Source organism: Sinocyclocheilus grahami, unplaced genomic scaffold, assembly GCF_001515645.1.
Source record: "Sinocyclocheilus grahami isolate Dianchi unplaced genomic scaffold, SAMN03320097.WGS_v1.1 scaffold997.1, whole genome shotgun sequence".
Lineage (NCBI taxonomy): Eukaryota > Metazoa > Chordata > Actinopteri > Cypriniformes > Cyprinidae > Sinocyclocheilus > Sinocyclocheilus grahami.
This window is the reverse complement of record NW_015506176.1, coordinates 363,265-383,544: the sequence shown is the minus strand read 5'-3', so window position 1 is coordinate 383,544 and position 20,280 is coordinate 363,265. Positions and strand designations below refer to the sequence as shown.

The 20,280-nt window shown below is 38.0% G+C and overlaps 1 protein-coding gene across 1 annotated transcript in view; it reads right to left on the bottom strand.

Moving 5' to 3' along the window:
* Positions 1–19,396, bottom strand: part of LOC107565375 (early endosome antigen 1-like) — a 33,795-nt gene extending 14,399 nt beyond the window's left edge. The window contains exons 1-7 of the mRNA XM_016250590.1: positions 19,370–19,396; positions 17,431–17,645; positions 12,137–12,283; positions 11,973–12,056; positions 8,517–8,684; positions 1,297–1,527; positions 989–1,219 (exon numbers count right to left, since the gene is read on the bottom strand). Of these exons, the coding sequence (XP_016106076.1) occupies positions 989–1,219; positions 1,297–1,527; positions 8,517–8,684; positions 11,973–12,056; positions 12,137–12,283; positions 17,431–17,559 (990 nt within the window). The 5' untranslated portion in view covers positions 17,560–17,645; positions 19,370–19,396. The remainder of the gene's footprint in view (positions 1–988; positions 1,220–1,296; positions 1,528–8,516; positions 8,685–11,972; positions 12,057–12,136; positions 12,284–17,430; positions 17,646–19,369) is intronic.
* Positions 19,397–20,280: the final 884 nt, after the last annotated feature.

Genomic DNA, 20,280 nt, shown 5'->3' with positions numbered 1-20,280 from the left:
AAGTTTAACTTTCAAAAATGGTATATTTAACAGTATTTTACTGTAAAAATACATTAAATGTATGGTTAGATCTATTACAGTTATTCACTGTATTTACAGTAGTAAGGAAACTTACTGTTAACCAATGAACAGGTTTTTACCGTAGCGTTTTTACTGTTAAAATCATGATAATTTTTTACAATGTGACACTGATACAATACCTGTATTTATAGTAATGCTATTATTTTCGAGTACAGTACAGTAAAACTGATGCTTTGATGATTTTCTTCATTTGGTTAATTGTATGCACGCTACCACTCAAAAGTCTGGGTTCGGTACGATTTTTTTAACATGAAAGAAGTCTCTTATGCTCACCAAAGTTGCATTTCTTTCATAAAAAATACAGTAAAAACAATTTAAAGTAATTGTTTTGTATTTGAATACATTTTTAAATGTACTTTATTCCTGCGGTGAAAAGCTGAAATTTCAGCATCATTACTCCAGTCTTCAGCGCTGATGATGATTTGACGCTCAAAAATATTTCGTAATATCATAAATGGTGAAAACAGTTGTGCTGCTTAATATTTTTGTGGAAACTGATACGTTTTTTCAGGATTCGTTGATGAACTGAAAGTTCACAAGTACAGCATTTATTTGAAGCCTTCTTTAACCATATAAATGTCTCTAATGTCACTTTTGATCAATTTATTGCTGAACGAAAATATGAATTTCTGAAGAAAAATGCATTTCTAATTTCTGGTACACTGGAAGGTATTGGCTTAGAGGAGAAGTACAACTACTTAGCACTTTATTGTGATACCTTTTCAAAACAATGATCATCTTATGGCCGATTATTAAAAACATGGTGAATATTTTATTACACAATACAAAACAAACAGATATTCTGTTGGAAAGCGGAAAGAATAAGGATTAATATTATAAGAAATACAGTCAAAACCAGTATACTCTGCGCCCCTACAGCTGCAAAGCAGGTTTAATTTTTACCAACCTGACTGTGGGCCTCTTTCAGGTCCTCCTCGCGGCCATGCAGTGTGTTCTCTAGTTGTGCGATCTTGCTGAGGCAGGCCTGGTACTTGTGTTTGCAGAGCTCGAGGGATTCTCTAAGAGGTTGCAGTCGGGCCTTTGCGTCTGTGGCCAGTTTCTCAGCCTCCAGTAGACCTGCCTTCAGCTCAATCAACTCTGCATCCTGACTGCGGAGAGCTGCCGCCCTGCAGGAGGCCTGGCACACACAAACACTTATATATAGAAGCAGAAGTTGTGATTTTAGTGAAAGTGAAGTCTGCTGAGCTGTCTCACCTCATCCTCCGTGTCTCTCTGCTGTCTGTGGGCTGTCTCCAGCTCTCGGCACAGACTCTCCAGGTTATCTCTGTGCTGCTGCAGATGACTTTGTGTGCTCTGCAGCTCTTCCTTAAGGGCCTGCACCTCCTTCACCCGGCTCTCATTCTGTTCCTCCGCCTCCTCAGCCTCCTGTTGCCATCGCTGCACCTCCTCACGCAGATCACACAGCTCCTCCTTTTGGACTTCACACTGACACACAACAAACAACAAAGCTGAGCGATAAACAGAATGTGTTTCAACACCTAGTTTGCTTGATGGTGTGAGAAAAAAACCTATTAATTTTTTGGACACCATAAGTGTGATGAAATGTTCAAATCAACTGAACAGCCCAGGGTTATTATATTTAACTCAAACTGAAAATAAATAAATAAAATGACTATACACTTTGAATATAATTTAAATGAGAACAGAAAATATAATTCAAAATTTAAATAAAAATATATTATAATAAACACTGTACAGACATATTAAAATAAATAAATAAATAAATAACAAAAACACAAGAAAATGACTAAAACTTTAACTATAAATAAAATGAAAACAGAAAATATAATTCAAACTATTAACTATGACTTTGCCTCAATAAACTCCCAATTTATGTTCAAACACCATGTAAAAGTGAATTTTGCATAATAGGTGGCCTTTAAATATAGGCAGCACAACATTATGATGTGCAGTATGAAAAATGGTTATTCATTTTCTAAAGATTATATTTCACAGGGTTATTAAATTATTAATGTTTTTAAAGATTGATTTTAAGTAGGCTAGAAGGTGATCTAAATGTAAAAATAGGGAAAATGTGCAGCACAATTAAATATTGAGCGGACATATAGTATAAACAGTATAAAATATCATCCGATATTGATAACTTCTAAAAATCTCTAATGCCTACAAATAACTGATGGAATGGTAATTTATGGCAAAATCTATAAATCTGAGCCAAAACAACTGAATCAATACATGTTCATCTGTTCTGGCACAGTGAATTCCATTGTAAAGCGCTGGGACTTCAACACCACCAGGTTCATATTCAAGTGTTTTATAAGAACAGGAAAGCATGAGGCAGGCCTATTTGAATGAAGGAGTAATATTTAATTTTTGTAAATTATTAATTCACAAACTACACTAGTCGATTGTCTTGTTTGCTTCCAAACTGTGCAATAGAAATGCTGTTTTCATTTCCATGTTACATGAGTGGAATGCAATGAATGTTTCTAAAGCTTTAATGACACAATTAAATAACTATATATAATGCAGAATATAATGTATATTAGGGCAAATATTTACTGATTACATACTGTACTGATTCAGTGACAGTGTGATAACTACTGTGTCTAACACAATTCTGTATATTTAGCAAAGCAGAATTATGAGTAATTTCTAAGGAAGTTTAGTCATTTGAGGCCACAAATAAGTTCTGTGAAATCCTGGGACAGGGTGACAGGTGACATGCAAAGCTGGATGCTTTGGCTTCTTTTGGAACTATTTTTATTAGCAAAAAATAAATATACAAACCTGGCAAATATTGTTGGTAAGTTACTTCTAATTTCTAGTTCACAGAACTATTGTATAAACACAATATCACACTTACAATTAACTACCCGTGTGCTCGTATCATAGCCATGCTGATATTCAGTAAAACGTCGCTCTTAATTAGTACACTTCAAATACAGCTCATTTAGTTAGAATTTAGAGTCACAAGCATCCTATTATTACTCTATATTTACAGACTCACATGGCTGGCATATATAATGAATGCTAGAGATTCTCAGACAGAAATCAGCGAAGCCTGTTTGCTCCCTGAAGCGTGTCTGTGGTGCCTCACTGATAGCAGCTCTAAATTAGATTATTAGACTCCAGAGAGAGACGACCCCAGATTGGATAATATTATTTTTTCCCCTGGCTGATGATGCATTACAAAAATAAGGAGCACTGTAACAGATGTCTTGCAGGGTGAAAATAATAAATCACACAGACTACTGCGCACACACACATGCGGTATATTAGTTCTGTGAGTTAACTTGCGTGATTTATTGGGCTTGGTGAAGGCCCTGGATGGAGTCTCCTCAGTGCACCTAACTTCCCTTGCAAGCATCATTAAGACTACACCGCTAATTGTGTTGTTTTAAAAGAGTGGAAGCTGATAATGACTCCATTAGTGATTCACCTACGCTTCTGTTTTCTTGGAATCGAGCCGGGAGGAGCAACATGGACATGCACGTGGGAAAACCGCTGACAGATGAATGGGATAAATGAAGCAAGCAAGCAGAGAGAAGGAGAGAATATAAAAGTTCCTTAAGTTGATGTAAACTAGTAAAAGGTGATAAAGGCAAGGCGAGGCTTGACAACCACAAGACAAATGTGGACATTTGAGACTTTTTGAGGCTGTCTGATTGGTCAACTAAATTGATTTACACTGCAGTTGTGGAACAAAAAAAGCGCATTGATGCAGACTTTTTAAATGAGTCAAAGTTATGGCATATAGATGAAAAAACAGGAATCACAATCGTAGAAAACTGTACAGTTAAAAGGTGGTTCTTATTTATTATTATTATTATTATTTGCTGGCTAATAAAACATTTTGGGATCAGTTTGAACATAATTCCAAATATAAAGTTAATCATGAGACAATGGAACTTCTATAAGGTTTTCATTTAGTCAGCCTGGCAATGAATTCTAAATAAACAAATAAATAAATAATGTATAATACTATTCTTCTTATTACTCTTCTTATATATTAAGAGTCTACTTTACATTATTATTATTATTATTATTATTATTATTTATTAATTCATGCAACATCAACAACAATAATAATAATGTATTATATTATTACTATTATTATATCAATATTCTACTTTTCATGAATAATTATTATATTATATTATATTATATTATATATATTATTAATGTAATGTAGACTCTTTATGCTTGATTACAGATTTCTGTATCACTGTATAGTTGACTTCCTATCCCATTATTCCTATAATAATAATGATGATAATGACGATGATGATAATTGTTATTAATAATTCAAACAACATTATTAATAATATTATTAATATTATCATTCTATAAAGACAAATTCTTTTCATGAATAATAATAACAATAATCAGTAATACTTATTATATATATATATATATATATAATAATGAAATGTAAACTCTTTATGCTTGGTTATAGATCACTGTATAGTTGACTTTCTATCCCATTATTCCAATAATAATAATAATAATAATAATAATAATAATGCATTATTATAATTCTATAAAGAGTCTACTATTCGTGAATAATAATAATAATAATAACAATCAGTAATAATTATTATATTATACTATAAAATGTACTCTTTATGCTTGACTATAGATTTCTGTATTACTGTATAGTTGACTTCATATTATATTGTTGCAATTTTTGAGACAGATGAATGAAGCTTTTAGAAAAGCTGGCAAATATAGAAATTAATAGGAGTTTTGAAAAATGAGATGAAGACTCTATTTTTCTATCAGTAGCCTAAAATATGTTTTATTCTACGTGGAGTTGGTTGCCTAATCTGGGCAGACATGTTCACATTACCAGCTATCTACCACCAATTCTACTGGCTTTATCTCTGTACGTCCTCCTTTGGACACTTTCTCATACAGAATAAATCAACAATGGCTGACTGTGAATACTGCATGTCTACATCAATGGCATCAGCAACTGAAAACTTTCACATGATATTGCATCCACACCTCTAGGTGTCAGTATATGTCCAAGATGACATATGGGCCAAAGCAACATAAACAAAAAATTACTCCACGCACCTTGATGAGTCCTTGGAAGGAGTTGACAGCAGTGTGTCGCGTGGCAGCATTACAGCATGAATCAGTGCAAAGCTCAGTCTAATTTTCTAAGTCCCTATTTCAGTCGCAAACTCATCACACAGACAACAGCCTGTGGCTATTTCAGATGAGACAGAGACGGAGACAGAGAGAGAGGAGGGTAGACACACTTTTTATGGAGCTCTCTCGCTCTTTTCCACCGCTGATTAATTTCACTCTAGATCGGTTGGCCAGCAGTGTTATTAGCATAAAATTTCCATGGATCAGGCCCTGCAATAAAACCTTGTCATCAAGTCACTTGTCAAACACACAATTTCAAATCTCATTTAGTTTCTAATATCATTTTCATACCAGGTGGAGGGGTGCAGAGAGAGGTGGAGGGCTAGAACAGAGACAGGAATGTGTTATGTAAAGGATAAACGGAGTCATCGATCAAAATTAAAAAAGCTGAGATGAGCTTCATGATTAGAAATTCTACGGCTCAGCATCAAGTGTTTATCAGGTAAAGCAGACAGCAGGAGGTTGAGAAGCACTGGATCTTCTAGAGGGCTTCAAGTGTTATTCAAGCAGTCAGCGTTTGCTATAACAATCATCTACTAAATAAAGGTGCTTCAAAAGGTTCTTCACAGCGATGCCATAGAAGAACCATTTTTGGTTCCACAAAGAACCATTCAGTCAAAGGTTCTTTACAGAACCATCTCTTTCTTACCTTTTTATAATCTGAAGAACCTTTTTTCACCACAAAGAACCTTTTGTGAAACAGAAAGGTTCTTCAGATGTTCTTTATGGAACCATTTAGACAAAAAGGTTCTTCTATGGCATCGTGAAGCACCTTTATTTTTAAGAGTGTACAATAATCTAATGCCACCGTGAAAGAAAATACATTTTCACATTTTGTAAATAAAATCAGTGTTGTCTGATGTGCAAAACTAGCCAACATAACACTAAAGGCCTGTTCACACCAAAGACAATAACTATGACTATAAAATTTGTTCTAATGATCGTTGTAATTCTATGAGAACAGCGATACAGAGAAACAATATCATTAGTATCACTATCAGAAAGATTCTTTTTCCAGCTGATGGATGATAAAAAACATTATCAGCCAATCAGAATCCACCTGACTTTAAAAACCTTGAGCATTTAATGCAACAGACGACATAAATTCAGTGTGCACAATGTTACTGTACATTGGCGTGGATGCTAATATAGTTATTGGTTATATTTAGAGTTTTATATTTTAGAGTTTTTGTTCTTGGTGTGAATGGGACTTAAGCTTTTGTTGGTGGTTGATGTGTATTTGCTGAGGTGTTTCTGAGCACATGCTAGGTGTTTTCTGGGTAGTGTCTAGGGGGCCGTTTACACGAAAACGTTTTCAGCCAAAACGGGAAACATTTAATGCATCTTGCCTGTTCTTTTACATGACGACAGCGTTTTGGGGACTGAAAACACATTTTTGAAAACAGGTTTCAAAGTGCACGTTTTTGAAAACGCCACCGTTATCGTTTCCGTGTAAACACCCAATATGGGAAACTTTGAAAACGGTGACATCATGCGCGTGTGTAGTACGTGTTAGGTATGTAGGCATGCGCAGTACGTGTCGATTTTAAAGGCAGGCGTGAACAAACATGCACAACAATGGCGGAGTACATGGTACTGTTGTTGCTGCTCAAGAGTTTGCTAACACTTCTTCAGGAAAGTGTGGATTTACTTCACCAATATTACAACCAACAGAGGAGACGCATGTTATACAACATATAATCGTCACTTCCCTACAGGTACTGTTTACTAACAAGGTGACAGCGCCAACTACTGGCCTGGCATACGTAATACAGCGTTTTTGGCCGTTTTCGTGGATATGTGTAAACGCTAATCGTTTTGAAAACGTTGTCGTGTATACTGAAACTTTTTAAAAACGCAAGGGAAAAACTTTTCCGTTTTTGACTACATCATTGTCGTGTAAACGTAACCTAGGTCAGATTTTGTTGATGAAAAGTTAATAATTAACTATACTGAATGTAAAATTTAAATAAATGAACGTGGCTGCATGAAACAATCAGTCTCAGAGAAGCTTGGTTTGCAGTGAACACTTGTGCTTGAGTTTAACATGCATTTTTGAATGCAACATGCGTTAAGTTTACTTTATTTACATATTTGCATAATATCCAACATTTTTGTGGGCAGAAAATTACAGCATTTCAGCAATATTTCACCAAAATAAAAGCACAAGGATTTGAATTTTTTTTATTTATTTTACAGTACAATTATAATTTACAATAGTAATATATTTCTGTTCATTTTTATAATTTGAGTTAATATATTAATATAAACACAAAACAAAACAAAACACACACAAAAAATATTGTATTGCTTTGTTTAATGTATTTAGGACCTATTCTGTTGGAAAATGCAACTAATACATAGTACACAATCATAAAGTGGCTGCCACTACAACAGTCTTTCAGATGCTGTAATATAAGTCAAGAACACGTGCATCATACATTTTTCTATATGAAAACTAAAACATTTCAATAAAACACACACACACACAGGTTTGTTTTTATGGTTTATGGGGACTCTCCATAGGCGTAATGGTTTTTATACTGTACCAACCGTATTTCTATTGCCGTACACCAACCCTACCCCTAAACCTACCCCTCACAGGAAACTTTCTGCATTTTTAGATTTTCAAAAAAACTAATTCTGAATTATTTATAAGCCTTTTGAATTACGGGGACACTGAAAATGTCTTCATAAATCACAATCCCGTTGTAATACCTATATCATACCCATGTTATTATACAAATTTGTGTCCTCATAAACCCCATAAACATGCACACACACACACACACACACACACACACACACACACACACCTAAAGCCAAGCTGAAGGCACAGGCAGTAATTATGAAAAATAACACTGGTTTGGAGAGAGTAGAGTGTGGGGGTGGATGGGGGGGTGTGATGGGCTGTTTCATTTTTATAAGGACAGAGAATCAATGCAATTTAATCAATCTTCCCTAATTAAAAAAAAATCTATATTGTGAAACAATCAAGGTGCATAAACAAGATTAAAATAAATGAAGGAACTGTGCCATGAGCAAGGGAGGGCCTAATTAAAGGGAGTTAATTGGAATTCCATGCCTATGTGTGGACTGACGATGCAGCAGACAGGAAATATTACAGTGAGTGCACTCACCAGAGACCTCACAAACACCCTTCAGCTAAACACACACACAAGCACTTCACAACAACACCACCAAACTCATGCTTACGCCTGATCTTTCTCAGGTCTCAATACCCAGACTGGCCAATTTGTGATTTTTTGTGTGTTTGTACTTTGTGTGTGTACCTGTCTGTAAAGGAAGTCTGTCTCTCGCTGGAGCTGTGTTGTGTTGTGTTTGTTCTTCTCCATCATTTCTTCTCTCTGTTTCAGGATCTCCTGAAGTCTGCTCACCTCCTTCTGCAGGGCCACGACCTCCTCTTCCCTAGACATGACCTGCTGCATCTGCTCTGCCAGCTAAACACGCCACAGTCAAACAAATGACAATATTAACTGTAAGTTTATGGTAAAGCAAGATGGCTATTTTGATCATATTTTATATTGTGTGTGGGGAATAATTAAGATTCTTAAATGCTTTTGAAATAAGTCTCTTATGCTCCCCAAGGCTGCATTTATTTGATAAAAAATAAAGTAAAAATAATAGAAATAACATTACAATTAAAAACAACTTTTCGAATACATTTTAAAATGTTGTTTATTCTTGTGATGGTAAAGCTGAATTTTCAGCTGCTCTTATTCCAGTCATCAGTATCACATGATTCTTCAGAAATCATTCTTATTGTCAAAGCTGAAAACCTTTTTTAAGCTGCTAAATATTTTTGTGGAAACCATGTACATATTTTAGGATTCTTTGATGAGTAGAAAGTTCATTTGAGATAGATATCATTTGTAACAATATAAATGTTTTACTGTCACTTTTGATCAATTTCATGTGTCCTTTTTGAATAAAAGTACTATTAATTTAATTTAATTTCTAGGAAAATATTAAACAACATATTAAATATGAAACTGCTTTGAACCTTGATAATAATGAAAATTCAGCTTTGACATCATAGGAATACATCACATTTTAAAATATATTAAAATAGGAAACACTTAATGTAAATGGTTTTACTATGGTTTTCACCCATGGATTAGGGAAAGATATGTGGAATTTAGCTCAGTGGAAACTGTTACTCCACAAAACAGGTTTCCACTGCTCCAGAGTCCAGTGGCGGCATGCTTTACACCACTCCATCTGATGCTTGGCATTGTATTTGTTAATGTGAGGCTTGCATGCAGCTGTTTGGCCATGGAAACCCATTCCACGAAGATCCCTCTGCAGTTTTTAGTTTTTTTGCTGATATTAAGGTCAGTGGAAGTTTGGAAATCTTCAACCATTGAAATAAGCAGAGCGTTAGTGACTTTTACACACCATGTGCCTCAGCACTAAGCGACACCACTCTGTGTTTCACAAACTGACTAACTGCAATGGTGGCATCCCATTTTGCAAATGCAGACTGCATGCTTAGATGCTTGATCTTATACACCAATGGCAGTGGTTCTAACTGAAACACCTGAATTCAATAATTAAGAGGTGTGTTCCAATACGTTTGTTCATATAGTGTGTATATACAGGCAAAAGAGCAGGAAAGGAATGGGCAGAAAAAGCAGGAGAGCACAGAGGCCTGAGGGAATTTAGCATGAAACACAGCTGTGGCACAGAGGTGTGATATATAAGGTCTATCAAACTTCATTAAATGTTTAGCTATAATCCTGCACCATCACACTTATAGTGCAAAGTTTTTTCAGATGGAGAACTCTCTTTCTTTTTCTCTCTGTGTCTGTCTCTCCTGTCTCTTCAGCCATCTGCTCGGATTAAAATGACATCTCCCCACATGAAGCAGTTCCTAACAAACCTGATGTGCAGGATGGAGGGAGAGCAGATTGAGGTGTGGAGGTGGTGGTGGGGATTGGGGGCTGGATGTGCCCTTCAGCAAAAATGAATTTTCCAATTGCAGTTAGTTCTGCCATGAATAAATAAACAAATGAATAATTGAGAGAGCAACATAAATAAATAACATCACAAACATTTCACAGGCACTCATAAGTTCGGAAGATAACTGGGGCTGAATGCTAATGACAAAAACAGTACAAGGAGCAGAATCCAATGCATTATTCACCGCTTGCTCGCTCGGAAAAAAGGCAAAATAAATTAATAAATATGAAAAAGAAAATCTCTCAAAGAACTCAAAACACCCAGTCAGCACTGAAGTGACAGGTTTGTCCCATTTATAACTTACAAGGACATTCTGCCAAACAAATAACTGACCAGTCAGAGATGTATAAATAAACCAGAACAGCTTCTAGTTCAATTGACAGGTTATGCAAAAGTTTGGCTGCGAGCAGGAGACGGGCTGGGCGTCAGCTCCATCTTTATTCTTCTGAGTGTGTGAGTGAGAGCGGATGGACTGGACGGCCCGCGTCCTTGATCCTACCCGCATTCGGCCCACGGAGACCTTTAGATGCAGTCTTCTAGAGTTATATATGTACCTGAGCTAAACAAGTAAATACTGATATGATCAAGGTGAAATGAAACAATGTTTACAAGCTCGGCTACTGTTTCTACCACAGATACTTAATGGAGGTTAAGCTGCAAAACCCTTGGCTTACAGCATGACTGACCAAGTTTACTCAATGTAAAAAAAGCATTTTTTCAATGTGTCAAAATTCAAAGATTATTTGAATTTTATCAATTTATCAGTTAATGAAATTTGTTTGTTTTTTACTGTGAATTTAAGTTAAGTCTGTAAAACCTAAAATGGTGCTACCATATTTTTTTATGGTAAAGTTCTGGCAACCACAGCTGCTGGTATTTTACTGTAAATGTCACTTTTTTTCTTTTACAGTGTTGCAAAATATTTCAAAAAAATCTGTATATCCTAATCTAAAAATCACACTTTCCAAACATTTTAAGCACTGTTTTCAACACTGTTAATAATAAGAAATGTTTCTTGAGCAGCAAATCAAACTATTAGAATGATTTCTGAGGGATCATGTTACACTGAAGACTGGAGTAACGATGCAGGAAATTCAGCTTTGCATCACAAGAATAAATTACATTTTAAATACAGAGTTCTGGCATGAAACTCTAGATGGCACAGTCCGATAGGTCTAACTCAGTCTGACCTAATGACATCATTATCACATGGCACAGCTGATTGGTTGTCTCCTGTATTGGTAGCCAATGAGCTCGCTGCTCAACATTCAAATGTATGACTAGTGCTTGCTGTAGCAGTTGCAGCTTGCTTCCCAAACCCTCCACCTTCCCCAGCTCCACCTGTATAGGTCTGCTATGAGGTGATTCATGTATGCTATATGGGGGTTATTTCATGTATGTTATATTTGCAGTAGCAATATTTCTTACATGCTCACAGCAGCATGTTGTGGATGTATTGGCAGTAGCAAGTCTCTGTACTTGCTCTGCCACAGCAGCAGCAGCAGCGTAGCAGATCTATTCCGCCAAGACCAAATACATTAACATTGTCATGTACATTACCATGTCAATCCCTCCAAGAGTTGTCGTGACAAAAATTATATTCAAATAGAAAACAGTTCTTTTTAACTGAAATACAGTTCCATAAAAGCATTTTTGTGAGCATTATAGACTTGACGCTAAAAAATCTGAACCCAAGCTTTTCAATAATGATGTTTAGACCGATACCTGTCAAAAGGTGAGCAAAATGATTGACAGGTGATCCTCACCTCCTCTTGTGCAGCGGTCAGATTCTCCTGAGCGGCCCGCAGGTCTGCCGTCAGTCTCAGAACTGTCTCATCTCTACTGGACATCTACCACACACACAGCTTTTACTCTACATGAACCCTTACCAGACACTATCAAAGATACCAAAGTATGTGGTGCGGTGTACCTCATCCTGCTCTGTGAGCTGCCTGCAGTCTTTCTGCTGGATGTCACAGTTCAGCTCAGCTACTCTGGAGCCCAGGAGATCCCTCTGATGTTCTGCTTCCTGTAGCTCACGGTGTAGCCTGGAGACAGTGGACTGTTCTTCCACCAGCTGTCCAAACACATGCACAGAAACAGAGATGCAAAATTTCTTAATATAGGTCAAGTTGCATCATGCCGGTCAATGGATGTGTTTATAGATGTGCAGATCATGGAGGCTGGAGAGGGGGTAGCAGGTGGTGTATTGATGCGGATCAGTCTTAAACTCAGTCCATCTCTGATCTAGACCTGCTTGCTGCTTGTATATTCCAATTGAGCAGCAGACTACTGGATAAACAATCAATAAAGCTGGAGCAAAACTGATAAAAGCAAAACACGAAAAGGCACGGTGGTGAAAACAATTAAATTTTAGAAACTGCGAAGTACTTTCTCGCATTGTAAATGGCCTAAACTTCCTGTTTCAACATAGGAAAGAAAACACTTGTCAAGCTGATCATGGGGTTATTAACACTGGTTAGCTGCTGTCAAACCTTAGCAATGGCAAAATGGTAAACAGCTATGGTTAACATCTAATAACCAATGTCTGCCTTACAGAAAATCAGGGACTGGATGACTGTTGTGCATTTGATATTCATGAGCCAAGATGATTAGTTGCCCCTCCACAATTTTCAGATTCATACACCCTTGTGAAAAGGTATAAACTCTGCATCAAAACCTAGGGAGATGCCTATAATATCGATCTGAAATATTGATTACAAATATAAATAATTCATGTAACGCTGAACATGCATGAAAAGAATAAATAAATTCAATTTCGCCTAAAATATTTATATATACTGTATGTATATACACGCGCATTCTTTATTATAAAATTTTATTCAGCCAGGATGCACTGAATTTACAAAAAGTGACAGTACAGACACTGTTGCAAAAGACCTTTTGACCTTTCTATTCATCAAATAATGGTGAAAAATGAAAGTAAATCTTAGTTTCTGGAAAAATATTTTCTAAATTGATAATAATCAGAAATTTTTCTTTGCATCACAGGAATAAATGACATTTTGCAATACATTCAAACAGAAAATAGTTATATGAAATTATAATAATATTTATGTCAACTATATAATTACAACAATATTACTGTGTAATAATGTGTGTGTGAAGAACTGTAGTTTGCTGCTCATGTCCTTGCGGTCCAGTTTCCTGGCTCAAATCTTGCAGTTTGTCCTCACATTGACCCATCTGACAGACCCTGAGCAGGCGTCAGTTAAAAACAGCAGGGTTCAATCCAATAAAAACAAAGAAAGGAAAACAAACAAAAATCATCTTCTGTTTCTATATAAAGACAGTACTGGAATATGAAGTTCCATCATTTCTGTGCTCTATGCATCCTGGAAGCAGGGCAAATTGCCGATTTAAGGAAATGGTTAAATTTTTAGGGAGCGAGCAGCAGCCTATCTCATATTAAATGGCAAATTGGATAACGTGGGCTCAAATCACTTCGTCTGTTATTATTGGAAATGATTGTGGATTACACATAATTATCTGCTAAAGTACCATTCCCCCCTTTATTCCAAACACAATGATCCTACTTCAAATAAAACATGATTCTAGCATATTTCTGTATGTGGATGTAGGATATAAAGCAGTCTAATCAAATTGCCTATAGTAATCATAAAGGAAGACACAACACAACACAAATTGAAGTAGCAGGGGTCCTTGAAATATTTTGTAAGAATTTGGGCTGGACCAGTTTTAAGGGTTGGTATTTAGGGTCATGTGAAGGACAAGTGACCTTGATCTTGAATTTAGTTTTTACTCATTTATTCATTTATTTATTTTTTTATGTTAGAATACAGTCTTAACCCAGTTTATTGGTCATTGACTACTGTAAGTATGCAATTTGTGTTTATTTCCTCCAAAAATCTGCACATTGAGCCTCCCAGGAACCAGCAAATGATTTAGAGCTGTCTGCTCAGATCTGTCAATCTCTTTCCAGCTCAACCAATAGCAAGAGTTTGGGGGCGTGGCTACTGTAGCAGACTGAGAACATTGCATGGGAAAAGAAATTCAGATATGGTTATTGAAGTGCAAGCCAAAATTCTAAAACTTCTCAAAATACGCTGAAACAGACAACGTCGTAAAACAAGGGTAAACACTGGCAATGCTTTTACATGATGGAGGAATTCGATGGAATGTTTGGCTTTCCACTGAGAAGTTTTTCCACAGTTAGCTCTTTACTGTCGAGCCCCAGATAAAAAAAGTAAGCTATTGTAAGGATAAGAATAATCTTAAGGATGTGGCGATTGTAAGGGGCATTGACAAAGGTTGTTTGAAAATATTCTTTAGATTTGTAATTCCGCTAGTAGTGCAGAAACTGCATATTGCACTTTTAAATATTACTCAGTAAAATTATGGATAGAATTATTTGATAGTATAACACTTAAATCATTATGTAATGGAAGAAGAAACAAATCTTTTCCATATTGTGACAAACATCTGAGTGAAATGGATTACGCAGGGTGGGGACTTGGTTCTCTCCACTGGCTGTTGATTGGATGGAAGCAGATCTGAATGCAAGTTTGCAGTCAATTAGAAGAAAGGGGCATGGTTTAAATGTATGAAATGATTGAAGTCTGGCAAACGTCATAAGAGACAAGTCTGCCGTTTCACTGGACAATCAAGTTATGAAATTTTAATTATAATGATGATATAAAAAACATTAATATTAACATGCAAACTAAACAAACTAAATGGAGTATCAGGCATAGTTTAATAAATTAAATCTCTTACTTACTGGTAATCAAAAATGTACTGTTTTTCTTCCGTTTCTTTCCTCTATTAAAGTGCAAAGATATTTTGTGTAGGTGCAAACTGATGATTAAAAACCCTGTGCTCATATACACTAAATGTATTATTGTGAGTAAAAGTGTGTGTGGAGGGAAGGGGCGTAGCTCAAAAAGCTAATTTCCTGTACTGGTCTCATCTCCTATACTGTTGATTGCACACTAGTGTGGAGCTCAGCTTAATTGGCCCCCAGTGTGCTGATGTGTGAATGAGGAGAGGCCACGGGGTCAAAGTCAGGAGACCTATTGACCTCTAGCCATCCACACGCACCCTGTTCTTCCTCATTTATCTCCTTCCAGTTTTTACACCAGTCCCTATCTTCTAACAGCTCTTCACTTCCCCCCATTCTTTATGTCTTTATATCTATAACCTCCCTGTCTCATCTTCTTAATTTTCCTTCTTATATTTTTCCTAGTATTTTAACAGGTTAAAGCATGCAATTAATTAAATATGTTTAAAACTGTCACAGATCGTGTGGAGAGATGAGGCGAGGACTCAAATGCAGGAAGATAAAGGCATTTATTAATAGTAAAAAATAAACAAAACTACAACAAATACTACCCCGAGGGGGAAGAACAGCCAGGCAGGCCAAGACAGAGCAAGGCAAGAGGAACATACACACATCTGACAATATTCTGAGACATAACATTAAAAAACGAACCAGCACAGGACTGCAGACACAAGGAGAATAAATAGGGAGACAAATGAGGAGGGTAACGAGGGAGACACAGGTGGAGTAACTAAAACACTAATGAGATAACAAGAAGGGAGGGGAACCTGTGGAGCTGAAGCCCTCCAGGGCGGAGATGAAGTCCACCACAGCAGAGAGCTGGCATTACTGAAAATCCCCATGGCAGAGCAGATGACCACCACAGCAAAGCAGATGGGAAAGAGGGCCACCATGCTGGATCAGGTGGAGTTAGAGACCACCACATTGGTGCAGGTGAGGCTGAAGACCACCCCGGTGGTGCTGCAGACCACCACGGCAGCGCAGGCAGAGCTCCTGACCACCACGGCTGAGCAGATCCCCGGACCGGAGTAAGCTCTGGAGTGGAACAGGTTCTTGAGCGGATTCTGACGGTTCCTGGACTGGAGCAGGTTCTGGAGTGAACTCAGAGAGCTCCTGGACTGAAGCGGACTCTGGAGGGGACTCTGAGGGTTCCCGGACTGGAGTGGGCTCTGGGGGCTCCTGGACTGGACTCTAAGGGGTCCTGGACTGGAGTGGGTTCTGAAGCGGATTCTGAGGGCTCCTGGACTGGAGCAGACTCTGGCAGGGCAAGGAACTTGGGTGGCGCCGGCAGGGTAAGGAGCTTGGGAGGTGCCGGCAGGGCAAGGAGTCTGGGCGGCGACAGCAGGGCAAGTCATATGGGGGGAGCCGGCATCAAGGGTAGAGCCGGCAGGGCAAGAAGCTTGGGTGGCTCTGGGACGGCCTTGAAGGACTCTGCTTCCGAGAGTGTGGCACTGCAGCTTCATCGGCTGCCTCCAGGGGCACTGAAGCCTCTTTGGCCACCACCGGGGGTGCTGCAGCTTCGTCGGCTGCCTCTGGGGGCACTGCAACCTCTTCGGCCACCACCGGCTGCCTCTAGGGGTGGCGAGGTGAACCCATTATTCCTCCTCCATTTGCAAGCGCGGGGCACTGCAGCATCGTCAGCTGCCTCTGGGGGTGCTGCAGCTTTGTCAGCCACCTCTGGGGACACTGCAGCCTCATCAGGCACCGCTGGGAGTGTTGCAGCCTCCAGGCCGCCACTGGGGTAGCTGCAGCCTCCTTGGCTGGAGGGTTCCCCTGACGAGCTAGGTAGTTTACGAACCCCACAAACGTCAGGTGATCCAGCCCTTTCATCCTCCACCAATTGAGGGGCTTATCAAGGGCATAATTCAGAAGGTCCTTGAGAGCCACCTCGTTGTAGTCCAGCCCCTCCACAACACTCTTGAACTCCATTGCGAATTCCCTTATGTCAGTCCCCCTTTGACGGAGGGAACTCAACCTTAAGCATGCCTTGGTAGAGGGGGCTGCAGATAGTGGAGGCTGGTAGATGGGGTGACCCCATCTTCCGCTGAGTCCTCAGTTGACTGGTTCATTCTGGTTCAACAAATAGGGAGACAAACGAGGAGGGTATGAGGGAGACACAGGTGGAGTAACAAAAACACTAATGAGATAACAAAAGGGCGGGGTTAGACAATAGACAGGAGCCAACTAGGGCACACCAGCAGAACTGTGACAAACACCCTTCTATTTATATATATTTAATATAAAATGATAACGGCTTCATTCTGATTGTATGATTTCAAACTGTTTAGACTAATCACACATGCATAGTAACAGAGCTTCTGTTAAATATGTGAATCGATTGACTCTAATTTTGACCTTTGACCTTTATCCTTTAATTCTAGTGTTTTGTCCTCTGTCCTCACCGCAGTACGAAGTTTATCCACATCATCCTGCAGGCTGCGGTTCTTCTCCTGCTGTATTTCCAGGCTGTCCTGGGCCTGCTGGAGCTGTGTGTGAGGCTCTCTGAGAGGGAGTACCAGCGCTCTTTCCATTCCTTAAGCTCTTTCTCCTTCTGGTCAAATCCAGCCTTTTCCAGCTCTTTCTGCAGCCCTGCAATTAGTTCTTCTTGATGCCTGACCTACGCACAGATGTAAAGGAAGCTTCAAACATGCATGTACAGTGTCCACAAAACATATTTTGACAATTTAGCCAAATGCATAAATGTTATTGGATTAGATATGAAAATATCAAACCAAGTGCCATTTATTTTAACCCTATTAAGGATACTGTATCATATTTGAAATACAAATTTCTAAGGCCTACAAATTATTAACATGATCAAAATACTCCACCTTCAGGTTGTGGTACACTTGTTTTTTGTTTTTGTCTTTTGCTGTGAAATGTTTTGAAATGTAATTTTTATGAAGTAAACATAAGAATAACTTTTTATTGTTAGTAATATTTCAAGATAAACACTTGACTGAAGTAGTAACTTAGGTTCACTTGATTATCCATACATTATTATTATTATTATTATTATTATTATTTATATTGTGTTAAAATATGAGTATCAAACATGAGTCATCAGGCTTTTGATGAACAATGAACATTTATTTGCACATCTGTCAGTCATTACTGTATGGCACTGCATTATATGTTTGAAGCTACAGAGTTTTGATCATAAAACTAAGCATTTAAATATCATTTGACTAAGACATTTTTGGGAGACATCGAGTGACAACTTATATTTATATGAATTTGATATCAGAATTTCATCTTTCTTTGGCTATATGTAAATATCGGCTCCTGCACTAAAATGCATATTTTTGCTGTTTTTTTTTAGACTGTAGACTGACTTGTTGTCTCCAGTTTAGAAGCATATCTACTCTGTTTGAGCTTTGGTCCAGTTACGTTTGCTGAGACATTGAGTGCTCAAGTGAGAAACTCAAGTTTGAATTTGGCTTGCAACATTTCCTGATATCGTCGATCTCCGCCATCATTTTCTGTCCTATCTCTCACTGTACACACACATAAAAGTAGCAAGAAAGCCAATAAACTGAGCTGAAGATATATCAAGAACATATACAGCATGACCATCACAGCTTTAGTCACAAATATATATGCAGAAGCCTTAGTAAGACATTCTATATTTATAAAAATCTTTTAATGAATGTTGCATCACACGAGGAGGCCCATACACATACACAGAAGTTAGTTTAGAAGTGACCTTGTCCATCAACTCTTAAACATACCATCTAGAATCTTTAAATGAGTTTTCCCAGACATTGTCTCAAAGAGCTGTGCTTTTTTTATGAACCGATGGACTCCTGTGGTGAAAGGCTCAGCTCATAAAAGTCCATGCGAATGAAATGAGCGTAAGTAAGTGTGAACATATACTGTGGCGGGCACCTCGGTGGACCCCTATATTAATCAAGCTGTCTGCACTCTGTTTGGAAAGTAATCTTGTCCGAGGAGCAGAGGAAAACGCAGTGGTAAATGGCAGTTGGTCGCACTTTGAAGCAGCTGCTTTACAGAGGTCTCAAAGCTCATGGAGGCCACACTGTAAAAACAAGAGCATCTGAGCGCTCGCCCTCAGGTTACCCTCACCCAAACACGGGTCCAGCCTACCTAAAGCCAAAAGTATGCTTCTCTTATCCGCATTTTCTCCAACTCCACTGTCTGTGACATTCACAGTCTGTCCGACTTGTGTGTGGACAGTAACACAAGTGATTTGAGTGATTAAAAAGAAAGCTCCACTAGATGGGCCAAATGTATCCATTTGAACGTTTGAATGTATCCGTAGAACGTTGCAAATAAAACATAGTTCACCCAAAAATGAAAATTCTCTCATAAATTACTCACCCTCATGTCGTTCTAAACCTGTACGACCTCTGTTCATCTTCAGAACACAAATTAAGATATTTTTGATGCATTCTGAGAGCTCTCTGACCCTTCCATAGACAGCAATGTAATTACCACGATCAAGGTCCAGAAATGTAGCAAGGAGATCTGTAAAATAATCAATGTGACATCAGGGGTTCAACTGTAATTTAAAAAAGTTACAAGAATACTTTTTGTATGCAAAGAAAACAAAAATAACAGCTTTATTTAACAATTCGTCTCCTCCGCATCATCCTAGCGCCATTTTGGAGAGTATCCGCTGAACGTAAACGGCGTATGCTGTTCTGTGTCAGCTGCGCCATATGTTTTCTACATCATTTATGCTTTGATCTGAACGAAAACAGCGTATCCGCGTGACACAGCTGACACAGAACAGCATACGCTGTTTACATTCAGTGGATACTCTCCAAAATGGCACCAGGGTGACGCGGAGGAGACGAAATGTTGACACACACACACACACACACATATACATATATATATATATACACACACACATTAATAATAATAACAACAACAACAACAACAACAACAATATATATATATATATATATATATATATATTAGTATATATATTTATATTTACAGTATAAATAAACATATAGTTGCCTTTATATTTTAGGAAGAGAGACCTTCTTGACTAGTTGTTTTAGAAAATATGTAGTTTTGCAGTTTTTCAATAGTGGCCTGTTAAGCTGGCGTCAGCTTTAGCTCCTGATGCTGAGATCAGGCCCCTGCAGCACATTAACATTAGATTTTATTTTAGGGCCAGTCATAATATTAGATGTTGTTTTGATCACTGGTGATTGTGTAGGCGTGCGCGTGGGGTCTCGGTGTTAAGTGTCTAACACGTGCGGCTGCAGCTCTAATTC